Source organism: Protopterus annectens, chromosome 12.part0 (assembly GCF_019279795.1).
Source record: "Protopterus annectens isolate FY-2018-M chromosome 12.part0, PAN1.0, whole genome shotgun sequence".
Taxonomy (NCBI): Eukaryota; Metazoa; Chordata; order Ceratodontiformes; family Protopteridae; genus Protopterus; species Protopterus annectens.
The window spans coordinates 600,587,440-600,603,815 of NC_056746.1; the positions used below are offsets into that span (position 1 = coordinate 600,587,440).

Sequence of the window (16,376 nt, forward strand, 5' to 3'; positions counted from 1 at the left end):
ACATTTATTTTCTTAGTTTTCTTAACTCTGGTAGAATGCAGATCAAATAGGGTAACCGTATGAAATGTCGGGACCTGCTACATCAAGTCCCGAGTATAGAGACTGAATGGCCAAAGATCAGGCTTGTATATACCAAGTCCAAGATGCCAAGTCTGAGGTATGGCGATCTCAGAGTTGATATATAAAAGTTCAGTGAATGTAGACATGCAGAGGGTACTTGCCCCCCCTAAAAGAAGCTTTAATGAGAAGAGCAATCTTCAACATTAACTCTTTTCCTTTGAGTTCTGTCTTTTTTGTATTTTTTTTTTGGCATACCAGTACTCAGCAATTCGAGTAATGCTATTTCAATAGGGATGCTCAAGCTAAACCATTTTCACATTCAATCCAGAGCCAAAAAAATAAAAAAATAAAAACAGGAACTCTGACCACACTTTTCTACAGCATGCATAATACCAGCTAACATACACTCCTAAGTACATGTTGATCTATACAGATTAGTATAGCCCATGCACAGATGCATTTGACCTAAACAGGTGCAGCGATGTGAGTTATTCTCCTATGCCATTGTAATATCAATATGTTTGTGGCAAAAGCAAGAGGCAGCAGACAGCATTCAATACTATTTTTGCTACTATTAACAAATTTAGAAGTAAGCCTACTTTTTACTTATTTAGAAAGGTAGTTTGTTGGATGCTAATGAGTAGAATTCAATTCATGTAATCGTTGCTTAAATTATGCTGTATTTATTTGCAGGTCTTGGGGAGAAGGTTGTTAGACTGTCTCTCTAAATTAGTTGTGTTTATGTATGTTTTCAAGATGTTTAAATAGTTGTTTCCTAAACATGTTGTACTCAGAAATGTTTCTACATTCTGCAGAGAGATTACTTGACTTAGCAGAGTGATTTTAGTAAGCTTTTTTGTCTTAAAAATGCACAGGTTTTGCCATCCTCTGATTTAGCAGCTAGGGAGATGTTTTAATAACAAGCTTATTTCTGAGTATCAGGCAGATGTTGCTATTCTTTAGTTGAAGTACTACTAGATAGCAGCAGAGTAGAGTAAAACATACTACGTGACTGCCTGGCTTTCTTAGGGATAATGTGATGATCTTCTAGTGTCTATTGTGCAAAGGAATGAATCTGGAAAGTCTTATTTTATTTATTTTTCCTCTAATTCTTTGTTGACAGGGTTAGTCACACTAGGCTTGTAGCCTTGTTTCAAGGGAGACCTGAGGGAACTATGGAGAGGGGGATCAGGGACGTTCCCCTACTCTTTTAGATAGGCCTTCCTCTTTTTCATTGGTGCTGAGGAACCTTTTTCATTCCTCTGAGTTACCACCAAGTAAAGCAGATATGGCTTCAGTTTAACATCTCATCTGAAGGACAGCACATTCAAGGGTGCAGCACCCCCTAACAGATATAGGTCCCTATATCGCCCGGATCATTATATAATACAAAGCTATGCAGACAGAAAGACTGACTGAAATGAAATAATGGAGAAGCAGACATAACCATCTTATAGATGCCATTACACTGTTTACATAGCCAGGCTTCTGGTTTAACATTTTTATCCAATTGTCTTTGTTACAGGGTGTCTGGATTCAGTCCATTAGCTGCTGACATGTCAGAAGATGCACAACAGTCCATGTATGACTTCATAAATGGCGTTTTGACCCTCAAGAAAAAGAATGGTATGCCAGAAATTTGAAATCTGATATCTTATAGCATGTGTACTTGTACCAAGTGTTACTGAACAGACAAATACGACCTTGAAGTTCTTAATTTTTTCAGGTGCTGCTTCTATGGAGGGATAAAGTGTTGCCACTTAAAATTTCTTCTATTGAAAAATTAATTTTAATTATGTAGCCATTGACTAAAATCAAAGCAAATTGAAATCCCTGTGACAAACTAATGTACAAAAGTGTACACTTAAGCCTGAGCACATTATGGTATATCTATATACATCATTTTTTCATACAGTATTTTATCCATAAAAATGCCTCAGTTCTCCAATCAAAATTTATCTTGGTCTACCAACATTTCATGTTACTGGTAGCAAATCAAATTGTGGGGTTCATTGTCTTTTCTTGTATATAATTGACTGTTAAGGTATTTTCTGTATTAAATTATGCATTTGCTAGCAAATAATTGAAATGATTGCTGTATCCAACATAGAAAATGCAATGGAAGTAGAAGTAGGTACCGGAAAGATAAGATATCAAGTAACAGTTATAGCATTTTCATGATTATTTTACAACTGAACTATGAGTCACAACAGCTCTGTTTACTTTTAGGTTCACCATGCACTGACAATGCCAAAAATGATGCTGACTGGATTCAAAAGAACTATGGAGCATTCAGAATTAATGCTCAATACACAGACTACACAAGTGTAAACCCTAACTTTAATGGCGTAAGTATAGTACTGTAATTTTTCTATAGATCCTTATAAACATGCATGCATGCAGATAGTATGAGGTTTTGTTTTTAACTTTCCTTACTTTTCCTTGAGACATTAGTGCCACATACACAATAAGTGTGAACCTACAGCTTCATGTATTTGTGCTATATACGCAAGTGTGAACCTGCTCCTTGAGACATTAGTGCCATATACACAATAAATGTGAACCTACAGCTTCATGTATTTGTGCTATATACACAAGTGTGAACCTGCTCCTTGAGAAATTAGTGTCTTATGCACAATGATTGTGAACCCACAACTTGAGATATTAGTGTGATATTCACAATGATTGTGAACCTACACCTTGAGACATTAGTGCCATATACACAATGATTGTGAACCTACACCTTGAGACATTAGTGCCATATACACAATGATTGTGAACCTACACCTTGAGACATTAGTGCCATATACACAATGAGTGCTAACACGTACTTTGAGACATTAGTGCCATATATACAGTGTGTGTGAACCTGCACTTTGAGACATTAGTGCCATATATACGAGTGTGAACCCACACCTTGAGACATTGGTGTCATATAAACATGGCCATTAAACCACAGGTTATGGCACTAACACTATATACAGAATGACTGCATCTCTACAAGACATACTCATAGGCAAACATGCCAAATGCTGCACCACCACTCTCACCAAAAATATAAGCAAGTATTATGGAGTTGGTCTGTGAGCAATGCCCCATACCCCCCACCCCAGAAGAATCTAAACCTCTAGAGTACTTTCAACCATAAACGGCTAGGAGAAAATGTAGAAACAATGGTCATGGTTGCTCTGAAAAATGTATATTATACAAATCCAAATTCACTATGAACCACAAAACATACTGCTCTTTAATAACATAAAGTTTATTTTTAACTGAAGTGTGCATTGCACAGTCAGAGGCAGTAAGAAAAGGTATTAAAAGCATCTTCAGGTTCATTGTATTAAAAAAAGTTTCACAGTGACGAGAAGTATTATGACGTGGATGAAGTCTGCGCAATCATGGATCCCATATACCGCAGACCTGTACACCACCAGACACAATGAGATTCCCTTTGGGTCACACACCAGATATTGGCTAGACTGAACAGCTCCTCCAGAGCTGTATTTTTTACTGCATGGGGACTATAACAAGATTTAACTCACATAATATAAATATTTAAATAAAAAATGCATTATACCACTGCTAATGCAAGTGCTATATTGTTATGTTTAGTGCCCAGTAATAAGAAAACAGAGGTCAACAATTCACACAGACATTGATGAACAAGGTATAAGCACCTGTTTTGCAGGTTGTAGGATATAACATTTGATTATAACATCAATCATCTCCAAATGAACACATAATCTTATTAAACTTATCAGTTTATATGCTCGTGAAACTGGCTTAAATGTCATAACCTTATGGTGTGTGTACACACACACACACACACACACACACACACACACACACACACACACACACACACACACACACACATACACACACATGTGTTATTTTATTTTATTTTATTCTATTTTAGTTTTGTTGACTGGTGTATGAGTCCTTATCTCAGTCCCAGCCCAGGGAACACCATAATAGCAATATAGATAAACCTGGCTAGTACAATAGGTTACTTTAGTACAAGTAGAACATATGACATTAAATAAGCATAGAACATTTCAGCAGTAAAAAAATTATGCTTTGCTGCAGATTACAATGCGCTCAGACTACTGGTATTTACAAAGTTACCTATGTGCAATATACAAAGAAGAAGAAGAAATTGGAAAAATAGTTAATAAATAAACAGAGGAAGAAATGAAGGAAAGGCAGAGAAAAAAGTCTACAGGTGGAAAGGAATTATATGATAACTGGGCTGTTCAAATGTGGGAGTGAGTTGTTATGTTATCTTTCCCATTTGCAAGCATTTACATATTGACTGGGTAATCATGGTGGAACTTCTAACCAATTCAGAAATTTGGAGAGGTTTGAGATAAGGCAGAAGAGATTCACAAGGTTTGTGGCCTAAAGTAGACACCTCATGCACACACTGAGGTAACATTTTTGAATTCAGAGACAGCCCTAACATAGTGCTCCATCCCAAAGACATGGAACACCATATTGGGCTGTCTCTGAGACCATGCTACAAGCAAATGAGGCAGTCCAGTGAAGAGGCATATAATAATTAGCCATGCGCCATCTGCCCCAGAAGCACTTCCAGGAAGGCATTAGCCCACTGAAGGTTTCAAGAAATTGTTCTAATGTGGATATCAGCATGGCCACCCCAACCACGTTTCAGTAGTGAACAAACTTTTTTCAGCCATCGTGGAACTGGGGATTTTAGTAGCATGGTAGGGCTGGGAGGGGTGCAAGTGAGAGCGTGTGAGGGGTTGTATGTGTGTGTGTGTGTGTGTGTGTGTGTGTGTGTGTGTGTCTGTCTGCCTGGAAGATAGGGTAAGGGGCAGGGTAAATGTATGTGCATTTGTATGTGTGTGTCAGTTGAGATGGTTGTTATACCCAAACACACTCCTAGGCATACTCAACAACATTGGGTGGGGGGACCAGTAGCCACCAGGGTATGTTACTTCAGTGCTGTATTGGCACTTTAATAGAAATGGGGTTAGAAGTTTGGGGGAAGCACTAGTCACAAGGGAATATTGCACTGTGCCATAAAAGTACTTTAATATTACAGGAATCGGGGGTGGGGGGAGCATTAACTATCAGTGAATACTAGTTTAGTGCCATAATGTCATTTTAATAGTTGGAGGGTCAGGGATGGGGGAAGCACTAGCCATCATGGAACACTGCTTAGGTGCCATAATGGTGTGGGGGGGGGGGGTTCTACATGATGTGGCTGAAGCAGATAACTACCTTAACTTGCAGATTAGCAATGATCTGCACATTGAGGTAGCTACTGTGATTCAGAGACATGTGATTTAGCCAATAATTATGTCTTTGTTCATCATCATTTCATTGTCCCAGATTCACGAAATACAGTGTCATGGAGGCAGAACCTCTCTAGCTAAGTCATATGGCTCATACTAGACCCTTTAATGAATCGCTGGGTATATTTTCAGTGCAGATTTTCATAGTCCTTAAATTTTAATGATTGTAAGGGGAAGATATACTCCATAATCATGGATGGCACATGACATATGTACTTCTGTTAGTTAGCAGAGTTTTGAACAGGAAGTGGAATGTAAAAAAATATAGAAAAACAATATTTTTCAGAACAATGGTAGCTGCAGCTGTTGGTCTGGTGTCTGCCAACAGTCATATATGGTACTGCACTGGGTGGTGTCAGTGATATCAGTGCTTTGTTACAAAATACAGAGGATATGAAGCGACTATTCAACTGTCAACAAGTGTAGTTTCTGTTTGATGAAGCTGCAAATCTAAATGAAGATCCCAGAGAAAATAATTAAAGCAAAAGACTGTGGTCTCTGCAAAAAATGACATCAAATATTTTTGGTAGAACATTTGAAGTTCAGTGACTGATTTTTATTATCTGATAAAGTTAACTCTAGCAAAAATTGTTTTCCCTTCAAACAGCTCAATGCACTTGAAGTTCTCAGTCCAGCTCAGTCTGCGCAATTATGTTTCGTATCTGATGCTCTACAAAATAAGAACAGTATGGTGAAGATTATGAGTAAAATGGATACCGACAGTTTCTCAGAATTTATGACTGAATTTAATATTATCTTTCAGCAGGTAAGCATCACAATTATTTCTGTGCCTATATTTGTCTTCTATTAGTTCTTTTACTAAGACTGAAATCTAAGAACACATTAAATTAAGCTGGTGAGACTGTCAGACTTTCGTAAACAAGTAGGAACAATTAAAACTGACAGTCTCTGCTCAGGTACATTTTAAAGAGTGAAAAAAACATTTCTGAACCTTAGGGATTTTGCCCAGATTAAAAAAAAAGTTGATTATAAATAAAAATAAAGTGTGTGAGAGTTGAGGGGGGGGTTATCTTTATTTATTTTACTTTGCTTTAAAGTGAATCATCAAAACAGGCTGTACAGAGCCTGTCACATGACCTATACCTTAATAAACCATCAAGTAATCTGACCATCTTGCTCCTTATATGTGATTATAAATGGTTAAGGTCTCACACTCTTCATCACTGACCACTAAATAACATGTGAGTGGCAAATGGCCCAAGCAACATATAACAAATAAATATTGTTTCCTTGGGTAATAGGAAATACCTTCCATACCCACATTTATTTTACTCTATAGAGCAACAGACCACAGTTATATTCCCTTTCCTTTCCAAGATTATTTACACACACACACACACACACACACACACACACACACACACACACACACACACACACAACATTTTCTGGAGGTAATTTATTGCATCTGTCGCTGTACTACCAACATATCTTCCCTCTTTATGTAATAATATTGCCAACAGCAAGACGACTCTGACTCATTAAAAGCACAGTTATCATTTACCCATAAAATAAACAAACAGATATTTTCGGGTAACAATTTCCTGAGCAATAATTCTTCAAAAGATGGAAGCCAATAATTGAGCTTATGCCATTCTGATGCATATACTTTTTTTTTAGATTTCTTTAGGTTGCTTTAGTCAGTTTTACTTACAGTCATCAAGTAATCTTCAATGGCTGAAGCAGTCTCCTTCATACAGATGGGTCTATAAACCTGAAATCATCCACTCTGCTTTGTTTTCTCTTTATACGTAATTCATGCATAAGAACACTCTTCAAAATGTCATTCATGCATTTCTACACTATCTATGACATTGTTTTCAATAGTGATGTGAATCATCAAAAGATGCAAAGATTGAGCAAAAATGAAAGTATTCAACGATGCTTAGTACTTACTGTATTTAGGATGACTAGCTTACCAATTTAACCACATTTTGTGAATGCACAAAAAATAAAACTCAGTGTACTTATTACTTCCCGGCACTGCTAAACATTTCCAGACCCCAGATTTTGATATAAAATAGTATGACACAAAATGTTGAGTTTGACAGTCACCTAAAATTCCTGAAAGAATTCTGCCCGCCCCAATCTGGCAATATTTTTAGGAAAAGCATTTTTGATAATTTGATCACACATCATTTCCCTCAAAAATTTCATATGTAGGTTAAAGTTAAATAAATCAACACATTTAGTGTGAGAAAAAAATCACTGTCTATACTTGGTTTCAAATGCCATCATATGTTTAGAAGTAATAAAAAAGGGAAATGTTTCAATATTCCGATCAACTAAATTTACTTCTTTTATCCAATGGTCTGAGGAGAACCCTGGGAAAAATAAATCAGTAGAAAGGCAAAACTGAATGTTGCCGTATTCTACAGACTTCCAAAATTAAAGGGTGAGCAACATTAAAAATATTAGCAGTGTCTTTATAGCTGTTTTAATAGTAGCTGCAATATTTCTCTGGAGGTATAAAGGCCCCTGGGATGGAGCATGCCATCTTCCAGAACTGAAATGATTAACAACATAGTTGGGGACACTATTTTGAATAATTGCTAGCAAATTGTAAAAGAACCAACTAGGAGAAATAATATTCTTAATGTCATTTGGCTTAACAGCAAGCCCAAGGTTCTGAGTTGTTCTAGCAAACTAGAGCTTGGGGCATCTTTCACCTATGTGTAAGTTGAGAGGTAGCTGTTTTAGTGGCTCAATCCTGCAATGAATGCATGCTTCCTAGATGTTGTAGATCTAATTTTGACACTATTAATAATGATTAGGGGCATGGTAGTTTGTATATCCAGGACTGTTGGGAGTCAGTAATCAGCAGCAGACTGAGATTTGATACCTTGCTTAACATGGGGCATTCTGATGTATCATCTTATTTTGTTTTTTTTCATTTGTAGAAAGGCTTGAGCTTCCCAAATGTTGATGTACAAAAAGCCATGTTGTCTGAAGCCCTGTGCATTCTAAGCATGTCATTCAGCAATTTCTTGTCATCAGACTACAAAGAATGGTTCCAGGACAAGCTAAAGGTCTTTGTGAATGTAATTGATAGCTCTCATCTGGCGTCTTTATCTAAAAGCTTGCCATGCGACTCTTTGCATGAACTGTAAGTATTCATTTTTTCTTTGTTAAACTATGGTCATTGTTTGATCCATGATATAAATTTGAAGATATAGTACCCAAAACTAAAACTATGCATGAATATATATCCATTTTAAAATAGAAATAAAATTAATTGTACAATTAGCTCACAATCTTATTGTATAAATCACCAGCTAAACTACAAAAGAAGAGATTAAGTGGAATATTCCTGTTTACATATATACATACAATTTTTTTTTATGTCCTTGGGAATGGCCGCCAGATTAACCACTGTTATGAATATTTTTAGGGTGCTACAATAATATCATCATTTAAACCAGCTTACACTAATTATAAAAGGACGCATTTATGGGTCATTCTATTCTAGGAGCTGACACCAAAATTATTACTTTGGTGAATATCTTTGAGGCTGTGTTACCTGGAAAACAGTATACATGCAAAGTGCTCTTATATGTAAGTCTCTTCTTGTGGACTCGTTCACTTGATACATGAGCCAAATACTACATAAAAAACAGTTCTGTGTCATTAAAAAGACTTCTAATATTTGTTAGCACAAAAAACAAAAATCTACAGTAATGGTAGCATATACTCATCTGTACGGAACCAGTAAAAGCTAATTTTATTGTATTATAATTCTGTTATTGTGCAATAAAGAAAATTATTTGTGTGATTTTATCTGTCATCTCACATAAAGATTTACTCATTATTCATCTACTGCCAAATATAGCCCTTTAAATCTGAGCAACTTCAAAGATTAATGGCAACCTATAAATGAAATTTATTCTAAAGACACAAATCTATTTCACAGCCCTCTCTTTGTATAATGTATAATTCTGAACATGCCAAGTGATAACAATAACTCTTGATTAATTCTTATTAATAGGCTGAGGTGCTTTAAAGGTATAATAATCTTGTTGCTAAACACAAAGCACTAGATGGGTAGTTAGACAACTAGTAAGCTAATAGAGAGATTTATGGGCCTTTGTTATATAAGTTAAGACAATGAATATTAGTTATTGTGTCATAATTATAGCAAAGGGAACTTCAGATTGGCATAACCATATTACAGTATGCCATTCAATTGCCATGCAGTATTTGAGTATGCAAAAAATTAAGGCTGTTGCCAAAACGATTAGCCCAGGATAAGAGGAACACAAAATACTATTGTCAAATGGAGACCAAAAGTGCACTGGGCTCTAAAGGTATGTGGGGATTTGAACAACTTGTCATCTTAACAACTGTAATAACTGTAGTGTGTGAAGATGTTTACTTCAAAAAAATAAGTGTAGAATCACTTTTAAGTGACTCCATATTCAACATTTCCTTAGTTATTTATTTCGGCATCGGTCCTTCCATTGCTTTTCATCAGTGGAATTTTAGCACATGCAATAACAAGGTATGATTCCTAAAACTGCATGGCAGCCTTGAAATATAGCAATACAGTCTTTCAATAGACAGTCCCATAATAGTTTTGACATATACATACATATATATATATATATATATATATATATATATGTTGCAGCCATTTGCAAACCAAGTGTGCATTTTGTTGCAGCTTGCCTCAGGTGTGCTGAAAAAGTTTTATTGCATGGGTTACTTGCTAGACTTCAACAAACATAAATCAAATGCTGTCAAATGGCGCAGAATCCAAAAAGTTCCAGTGACATATCTTACCTTGCAAGCAGTATTAAGAGAGACTTGCCAAGTCAGTCAGCTCTTTGAAAAAATAATGTTAATCAGTAGACAAATTGCTTAATTCAACAGAACGTCAATCAATATTGTTAGTAATTTCTAGCATATTTCACGTGCAAAATGCAAAAATAAAAGACACCCGTTATTTCCCATAATTTTAAGGTCAGGAGGGCGCTGTTTGAAATTCAAAGTAAACAAAGTAGCTAATGGCATGGATTTGAGTTAACTATTCTGCACAACAGTCAAAGTTGCAATATTGCGTTTTTTAACAATCTGAATAAGCACTGAACAATGACATGAAAATGTTACTCCATATGAGGTATTCACTGTAAAATCTTATGTTTCTTCTTTCACTTGCAGAGTAATAGCACTGGCCAATGGCGCAGACAAAGCACCATCAGAAGATGTATGTAACTACATAACCACTAACCTCAAGTCTCAGCTTCAGGCTACAGGTACGTAACATACATTTTTATACAATGTGTAATTGCTACATAAATTGTAATTTTGTATTGTGATGCACTTAACTGTTGCTGCATGAGCCCAAAACAGCTTAAAATTATAGAACTAGCCTTAATAATATTTGAAAATGCATAACTATCAATAATTGATGCACAGTATAGTTGTGTAAGCCAACTTACATGAACATTAGATGTTTGAATGATCACTACTACAGTAGCCTTAGCAACATGAGTTATATCATGCATAGGATGTAACAGATATGACAACTGGGTACCTTCTACACACCCAAACTGTCAGTCAGCTTGAACTGAGATGGCTAAAAGACAGATTGCAATTCCAAGCCCTTCTGAACTTTTATTCCCACAGAGAAAGGGAAGCTGAGTTCTGAAAGGACAATGCTAGCAACAGCAAAAATAAATGTCCATACCCTGGCATAAACAACATGGCAAAAAATAAGGTAGATGGAGGGGGAGGGTGGCTACTGCAGCAGTGACCATTTGAACATATACTGTTATGGTAAGATCAACTTATACAACTGTACTATAGTCATCATATTGAGAACTGCTGCAGTAGCCTTTGCTATACGGGTAGATTACCCAAGCTTACTATATTTGGGAGATGGAAAGATAAAAGTCCAGAAGCCCATGGAGAATGGAGAATGGTCCTAACAAGCCTGATCTCAACCTAGAGATGGGATCAAAGTTACAGTGCTTTGTAAAAGTATGTTCAGAGAACCAAGTTGCTGCTTCTAACATACTTCTAGAATCCAACTGTTTCCAAAAATCCATAGATGAAGCAAAGGTCCTGGTAGAGGGGGCCTTCTCCCTGCCTGGAATAGTTTCATTGTGATGAGTATAACAAAAGGTGATAGCTTTAGACAAACTTTTGGAAATGAACAATTATCCAAAGATCTGAAATATTTAGTTCTGCCAAGATAGTACCTGAGGTGTCTGTGGACATCCAAGGTATGGAGTTTCCTTTCTTCATCACTGGAAGATGTAAATAAGAGTCTGGTTTTATTCTAATGGATGAGGAATTACCCAGGAAAGGAGGAATTTCCTCCTACTGCTATTTGTAACCGTGATGAATAATCTTCAGAAACCATTTTGTTGAGACTGTTTATTTTATTTTTTACCAAAATTGGATGAGGGGGTTAGACGGGTCTGTATTATTTCATTGAAACTCCAATTTGACAAATACCTCTTCATCGACCCCTAGTCAGTGAACTACCCTTTTATCGAATGCACAAATCAGCGAATGTTTTCCCAGTTAACTAATTTAGTTGGCCAACATACGGAGTGATACACACTGCAGTATAACAAACCCACCAAAGATAAGGCTGCACCCTCCCACCCCTACTTATATATACAGAGTCCAAGATTGCACTACAGTGGGAAAAAGGGCAAATTTCTACATGTTGACTTACAAACTCAGTGATCTGGGAAAAAAGTTCGCTGATCTGAATATTTGATAAAAGGATGTTTGCTGAAAATCAGAGATGCAGAAGCATACACTTTTTTCTAAAACATATCAGTAATTTTTCTCATTCTTATCAGAAAGAGTCAGATTGGAATTAATTAAATGCTTAGCAGCTGTATAATTAACTAAAGCTATATATAGCTGCTGGGTCAAGTTTGTGAAGAGTGTATAAAAACTTAAACAACTGAAGAACTTTACAAATCCTGTCCGCCATTTTAGGTGCAGCTCAATATCAGGAAAATTGCAGGCTGTAACACACACATCCTCCAAAGCTGATAGAACTGGAGAAATGGTTGAAGTTTATGGAAATCCCTTCTCTAACAGCCTAAGGCATTTTCCGAGAGACTGAGAAACCTCAGTGTTCTCCATCTGAAAACACTGGCACATTGTGGAGGCAGTCTCAGAGAAAGAGAAACCCTCACAGGTTGAATAAGAAATCTGAGGAGAAAGTTCTGTATCTGTCCCTTCGTCTTCATGTCCAGATTACAAATCTTCATTCTTTTTTGCTGTTTCTGTGTTACTTGTTCTTTTTTAGTTATTAATATCCTTTCTAAACATGTTGGTTTATTCTTTCAATCATCTGTAGTTACAGGTTACACTAATTTTCCTAGCAAGTATATTATATGATTAATTGAAGACAATTAGCATCTGTACAAAGGAGAAGGAACATCACTGTTTTATAACTGTAAGCTACAATTCTGCACAATGCAGATCATTCTGGCATTGGTTTTACTGTGGATAGATAGACAGATAGATAGACAGATAGATAGATAGACAGATAGATAGATAGATAGATAGATAGATAGATAGATAGATAGATAGATAGATTACGTTTGTCAGGGTGGCTGTGTAGTATAGAATTGTCCTTTCATTTCAGCTGCATGTAAATAAGTGATATAAATTACTTGTATGAGGACTTTATCTATTTTTTTTCTGTAATACCTTTAACAGGTTCTGCATGTGCATCCCATGCCAGTGATGACAGCCAATGGCTGAACGATTATTTTGGAGGCTGTGCTAAGCAAGTGCAATACTCAGAGTTGGTCAGCTTGAAATCAGACTTCAAAGGAGTAAGCATGTTTCTTTTATACAGTATCTAAAGATGAGTGCAGGAGTTATGTTTACTATATAACATGCACATAGAGATTTGTATTATGAATGGTTGCTGACAGACAAGAATTCCCAGCAATTTAATCAAGAAACTGCAGTGACTCATATGACATAGACTTGTTAAGTAACCAAATTTCATTAACATTTATACAGTACAGTATTATTCCCATTTTCTTTAACAAAAAAGCCTTTTACATAATATTTCTTTCAAAATACTGTGTTAAGTTTAGTTACCTTTATTATATCAACATTTTTGAATGAACTAAGAGTGATCAGTTTTCAAACATTTGAACTACATTTTTTCTGTACTTCCACCAGCAAGAACAACATCCAAGAAATGGATGTTGTATGCATTTGTCATACATTTTTCATTGTATTATGTTTATTGCATGATATAAACTGTTAGGGGAGAGGGAGACTCAGATGAAAAGTAAGACAGAAACTAATAAGTGCAGGATACTTAGCAGGGGAAGTTGTCAGTCATGTTTCAGACAGGAACTGATTATCACTGAAACCTCTAATCTCCTCTGATTTTTTTTGTTCATCTCTTGCCCTTAGGGGTACACCGCAGTACTGGGGATCTACAACTTTTATTCTACTTCAGATTAAATGTTTTCCTGTAACAATGACTTTTTGTTAAAATGTTGAATAATACAAAAATTCTGCATATTTGCTAGCTTTCAAAAATTATATTTTGATCACATTTAATCTGTAATATTCTGTCATTTTGGGGGTAGAGAAAAAACTTACAGTTTTAATTCAGAGCTGTACCCCTGAGAACATCATTTAAGAATTAGTAGAATGCTTTTTCCATTCTTTCTTTATCCCAATTAAGTCATCAGAAAAGGATTCATGTATAACCACTTTCGTCACTGAGAAGTACAACTTAAAAATCTCTGAAAACAGAAACAACATGTTGGCTTCCTCCACGCACCTCTCTCATGGTGGCTTGGCCCCTCCCCCCACCTTGTATCTTATCATCCCAACAGCCACTCTATAATGGGGAAAAGTAAAACACATCGAAGTGCACTACCTGTTAACACAATACAAGTGGATGCAGTTTTGACATTGAGATAACAAAATTACACAAAAACTGCTTGCACAGAAATGCTATAATGATGGTTAAGTACGCTTTTTCTGACAAGTTTTACATTTGTAGTTAAACAGAACTGTGATCATTCAGTGTTGAAGATGTCAACAATATTTGGCCTTTTCTATCTGCCCTGGGCAGATAACACAAGCATAATAGGCTGTTTTCTGTGTTGTGTGGTTTGTTTTCAAGCATAATATTTATTAATTACCTAAGGGACGTTTGCATAAATTATTTACACTTATACAGGGAATGCTAAAGAAAAGTTAAGTTAAGGTGGAGCAAGGTTTATCAAACCAAATACTAGTTTAATTAAACTGTTATAAAATACACATTTCACAGTAAATTCCTGTAAAAGGGCTCTCAAGAAAAAAAAATAGTCTTTAAACATGATAAGAACACATGAATACTTAACACACTGGTACTGTAAGCACAGTATAGGAAACAGAACATAGTTTAAAGCATGAAGTTGATTCTTTTAAAGTTTGCTGTCACTGGTGACTTCAGTCTCTATTACATTGTGCATAATTATTGCTTAATTTGGTCTAGTCTGAACAGTAGAAGATTTCTGTTAGCAACATAAGATTTTTTTTCTGCGGTTAGGGCTGTTCCAATCAACCAGTAGCCAAATGATTACAGATCTGAAAAAGATATCTGCAATGAGGCACAGAGTAGAGCCCATGGAGGAAGAGGAACGGGAGAATCTATTACCATTATTTGCACTAATCTTGTTCTAGAGATTCATGTTAATTTCTGATATGAGATCACATGAAAAGTATGTGCACATATTCTATGATCCTTTGGTTTATTGTTTCCAGATGTCCAACAACAGCCATAACTATCCCATCACCCTAAATAATAATCACAGCAGTGAATGGAGAAGACCTCAGTTATGTGTTTTTACAAGGGAGCAGTGCCACCCTGAGTCATTACTATGAGGGCTCATTCCCTTCCCCGGTCTCCAAATTTGTATCCCCCAAGGTGACAGAACCTCAGGGAAAGTATAATAAAGTGCATATCTTCTCTCTGAGTTTTTTTAGCCTCAGAGGTAGTAGTAATGGCACAGCAATACTGTCTCCCACATCTGGGGTGCTTACGACATGTTGTAATAGCATATAAAGCAATGCATTTGTCTGTGTTATGTTGAAGTATTCTTATAGTCTGCATTTAAAACAGACATTACTCCCATGCCTGGCACATGGTAGTCCAGTATGGCTAAGCCCACCATGATTAATAAACCTTCCTAATAAGTGGTTATGCTGGAAAGAGGCCAGGACAACATCAAAGTTGTTGGGAAATGGAAAACAGGTGGACAGAAGAGGGAGGTATTTGCTGCATGCATGTTTCTTTTAAATGTTATATCCCCATTTGTGTGCCGTTTTGCCCCAGACATATAGTATAAATGGTTATTCAGATTACTATCTCTCTGTAATAGCTATATTCATTTCTTTAAAGATTCTGGCAAACATTTCTATCCTGAAATACAGTGAATGTGAGTTTTTTGAACAAAAGTTAAAAACATTACCACTTTTGTTCATATTGCACATTTATGAAAGTAGCATACTGCAAAAGGGTGTTGCATCTCTGGATGTACCCAGCAGTTTTTGAATGCATACTTGCTTGTATTTAGACCTTTTTTAGCCTCATACTGACTATCTTTAAAATGCTTCTCACAAGTTTGCATAGAGCCCTTTCATTCACCCTAAGGGCAAGAGCTAAACCATTCAATTCCTGACTAAGGCAACAGCAAGACCTACCAGCCATTTTTCCCTAGTAAGTCTACAAAACAAATGTCAGAATGCAGGGGCTGGCAGTCAAACCACATGGGTAGGCCCTACTCTCCCAGTCTAAACCCTCTCCACGAAAGCTGTTACTCTGGTTATGACTGCTTCGTAGGTAGATATATACATCCATGCATGTACCATGCACACCTGCCAGTCCTTTTCTACTTATGCAGTGCAGAATTAACCCACACTGTAGTGTTGACATTTCACATCACTCACTCTTGTAAAAGTCAGCATTGCAGTGGACCAGAC

At 36.3% G+C, this 16,376-nt stretch overlaps 1 protein-coding gene across 2 annotated transcripts in view; it reads left to right on the forward strand.

Moving 5' to 3' along the window:
• Window positions 1–16,376, forward strand: part of LOC122816737 — a 228,421-nt gene that overhangs the window by 190,825 nt on the left and 21,220 nt on the right. For both annotated transcript variants that reach the window (XM_044089730.1, XM_044089731.1), the window contains exons 45-50: window positions 1,586–1,686; window positions 2,290–2,408; window positions 5,989–6,147; window positions 8,303–8,508; window positions 10,560–10,654; window positions 13,092–13,210. In XM_044089730.1, the coding sequence (XP_043945665.1) occupies window positions 1,586–1,686; window positions 2,290–2,408; window positions 5,989–6,147; window positions 8,303–8,508; window positions 10,560–10,654; window positions 13,092–13,210 (799 nt within the window). The remainder of the gene's footprint in view (window positions 1–1,585; window positions 1,687–2,289; window positions 2,409–5,988; window positions 6,148–8,302; window positions 8,509–10,559; window positions 10,655–13,091; window positions 13,211–16,376) is intronic.